Source organism: Mangifera indica, chromosome 2 (assembly GCF_011075055.1).
Source record: "Mangifera indica cultivar Alphonso chromosome 2, CATAS_Mindica_2.1, whole genome shotgun sequence".
Classification (NCBI taxonomy): domain Eukaryota; kingdom Viridiplantae; phylum Streptophyta; class Magnoliopsida; order Sapindales; family Anacardiaceae; genus Mangifera; species Mangifera indica.
In genome coordinates this window covers 7,621,105-7,624,458 of record NC_058138.1, presented here as the reverse complement: position 1 = coordinate 7,624,458, position 3,354 = coordinate 7,621,105, and the positions used below count along the sequence as shown (strand labels likewise).

The 3,354-nt window shown below is 31.5% G+C and overlaps 1 protein-coding gene across 1 annotated transcript; it reads right to left on the bottom strand.

Moving 5' to 3' along the window:
* Window positions 1–355: 355 nt before the first annotated feature.
* On the bottom strand, window positions 356–1,652 carry LOC123200207 (lignin-forming anionic peroxidase-like). Its single transcript, XM_044615360.1, has 3 exons — window positions 1,357–1,652; window positions 1,075–1,266; window positions 356–980 (listed from the first exon to the last, which is right to left on the bottom strand). Exons 1-3 carry the CDS (start codon window positions 1,567–1,569, stop codon window positions 426–428), a joined length of 960 nt encoding a protein of 319 aa, XP_044471295.1. The 5' UTR covers window positions 1,570–1,652; the 3' UTR covers window positions 356–425.
* Window positions 1,653–3,354: the final 1,702 nt, after the last annotated feature.

The window sequence follows — 3,354 nt, the reverse complement described above, 5'->3', positions numbered from 1 at the left end:
CAACTCTTACATATATCAATTGCAATTCTTGTCCATACTTGTCGAATGCTTCCAACAATGTTCATTAAGTCTTTATTATGTTATTCTATTTCTTGAGGTTTATCGGATCCACGTTATCTTAATTAATTAGGGTTTTTTTCTTAATTGGAATGTTTACTGTAATTAACATTAAATGCAAGTTATTTCAAAAAGTTAATCCATTTTATTCGTGTCCTGCACGTTCATCAATTGAATCTACATCAATCAATAATTTTAACCTTTATCTTTGTTTGACTAGCACCATTCAAATGCTTTCTTTCGCATGAAAGATTACACTTGTGCAACAAATTTACAGAAAACTGAATAGTTGATTACGGAGATCATTCCATAAAAAAGTTCAAATATCATTAACATCTAACTCTTTATGATATAGATATGAAAGCAAGTTAATTAACAGCATAGCATAACTTTCGGATTTGCCCTTCAGAGCCAGTAAGAGGGTTGATGTTTCCCACCTTTATCATGGCAGCTGCGAAATCAGATTTGAATTTTTTACGCTTCTTACTATATTCAAGAACAATGCTATCAGTGGATCCTCCACTAAAAAGCACTTGATCTGATGCAAGAAGACCCTTCTTCTTAATAAGATTTTTGAAGTAGTTATTATCGAAAGAATTAGGTGTCACCGGATCTAGAGGTGCAAGAGTTGCATTCCCACCAGAAGCTGGACATTTACGTTTACGAGTAGCAGCAAAGCCAGCATTGATATCACTTGTATTGCAATAAATCCTAGTACGGAATGTGACACATTGTGCTTGCCCAATTGTATGTGCACCTGAAAGAGCAACCATGTCCCTCGCACTCAACCCTTTGGTACTGAACAACGAAATAAGAGAATCAAGGCTAGCCTGAAAGTCGGGGAGTTGGGTATTAGCTAAGCTTAAATTTGCAGTTGTAGAATCTCTTCTTCCAAGTTCAACCTTCCATGATGGTCCACCAACCTGTTTGATTGTTAATATTAGGAACTTATTATTCACAGAATTTAGATTATATAAAATTATAAGAAAAATGATTTAAGATAATATTATAACTTACATAAACTGATGCATCACGGGCAGCAACAGCAAGAATATCTGCACACGAAACAACACCTGGACAAATTTTCTCGACTTGAGATTTAGCATTATCTATGACTTGGAATCCCCTTACTGAATTCATATTGCCCGTGGCATGTTTCTCACTGGTGATTGTGGAGGAATCATTCAACAAGATGGATGCATCACAACCCTGCAATTAATTGACAAACTCTTAAATTTTTTTAATACAACAAATGAACAATAAAATTAAAACTCTGAAATAATATTAAGTATTATATACCTGAACAAAGCAATCATGAAAGTGGAGACGAATGAGAGAGGCAGCCATTCTACGCTCTCGTGAAATGGCAGTTCTAATAGCGGTGCGGATTGTAGTGAGGGCATTTGGACATGTGGAGTCATAAAAATTTGAAGAGAGTTTAGCTTCACTTTGTACACAAATGATCAACAATAAGGTGAGAAAAGTACAAGTAAAGCTGATTGAAGAAGCCATTTTCAGTTACAAAAAACTAGATTGGCAGATTGAAAGAATTATGGTGGTTGAGATATATAGATGGGTGCATGGATGAATGAGAATCTTAACGCTAACATGTTATTTATAGTGTTTCAATTTTCACGAAATACTGTTATAAAACCATGAAGAAAGCTGGTCCGTAATGGCGGCTTGCCGCGGCTCAGAAATTAAAGAAACCTTAGATCTTTGACGGCTTTTTCTTTTTTAAATTTATCTGAACACGTGCATGTATGAATTAAAAAAAAAAAAACAAATTAATTTCTATTGATTTTAGGTTCGCAGGAATGTATTCAGCCTCTTTTGGTTAAACCCACTGCTTCTTCTTAAAATTTTTATATTTATCCAATGCAAGATTCCAGTTTTTGTCTCTCACACCCTAAAAGCATGAAAAATTTTGATATTTATTTGGTATTCCTCATTTATCCCTTGTGAGATCTATTAGTGCTAAAAATTAATTCTACCAACGAGAAGTAGACCAACTTAAAAGTGTAATTCCATGTAAGTAAAGAAGAATACAATGACATTTATAAAGTGGTTTGAGTTACAGTTAAGAAGCTTATGTTCACTGCTGTATTATTAATTATTTAGAAGAAAATTCAACACAATAATATTATATGATACAAAAAGTGCTGTCTTTTTGCATTTGCACTTTTTGTATAAATATATAAATATATAAATATATAAATATTATTCCTATATTTATAAGATAAGAGAAAGGAAGTTACATAAGCATATATACCCAAATCATAATATATTGAATCTACATATCTAAATAAATCTGTTTTTAAGGAGATTTGTTGATTGTGCTATCTAAAAAGTGGAAGATGATTGCTATCCAAATGGGAGATGATTGTTATACCATGAACGTAGAAAATAGAGATGGAATGTAATTGAGCAAATCTTGCAACTGTTAAGTTTCATTCTTCTTACTATTTTTGAATAAAAAGACTCCTATATGCAGGTTAAGTCATCTTATATATAGATGACATGTTGAGTCGCTACATTCTATTGTAATAATTAATTGCTTTTGTGTAGTGTTTTTCTAAGAGAAAGTCTGACTATACAATAAGATTAAATAATATCATGCTCGTGCATTTTGATTAGCCTACATTGAAAATACGTTTGTTGCTAGTAATGTGCTATTGTTTATTCAATTTAAAAAAAAGAAAGGGAAAAGAAAAATAAAAAATAATAAAGGAAAAAATAGAAAAATCTATGTAAAATAACTTTTCTGTTTTTTCACTTAACAAAATTTATCAATGGAAATGAATAAGAAATGATAATTTGGTTTTTTAAAACTTAAAAGGACGAGAATTAGTCATCTTAGAAAACCTTGGGTGGGAATTAGTCTATGATGCTGTCATGATATTGATGTTATTTCTGGAAATCTACTGTTGAACGCTTGAACATTGTCTCTTCATATTCCTAGTCGTAGCTTGTTGTGTTGACTAATTCAACAACTTATCTTATTACGTGTCCTTTTTTTTAGACTTATTCAGCAAGTTTATTGCTCATTTTAGTCCTAGTCTTATGAGTTGTCCTTGTCTTGAGGAGAAAATAATTGAAATAAGTTAATATTTTATTTGTTGCTATTTTTTAGCGTCACAAGTTTATATAAAGGCTTGTTAATAAATTTTCAGTATACTCTCTACCACTCATTTAATAAAGAAGAGATTGGAGTTGTTTTCTCAAAATATTTGTGTCCAGTTTGATTTACTTTTTGACTAACAACATAGCTTTGCAAAAATCTACTGTTGAATGCTT

What these genes read in the sequence shown, in the direction of transcription:
- LOC123200207 (XM_044615360.1), bottom strand. Translation starts at nt 1,569, where the DNA reads ATGGCTTCTTCAATCAGCTTTACTTGTACTTTTCTCACCTTATTGTTG. An exon ending in TTCATGATTGCTTTGTTCAG is followed by an intron (nt 1,267 to 1,356) that starts GTATATAATACT and finishes AATTAATTGCAG; the next exon opens with GGTTGTGATGCATCCATCTT. An exon ending in CCCGTGATGCATCAGTTTAT is followed by an intron (nt 981 to 1,074) that starts GTAAGTTATAAT and finishes ACAATCAAACAG; the next exon opens with GTTGGTGGACCATCATGGAA.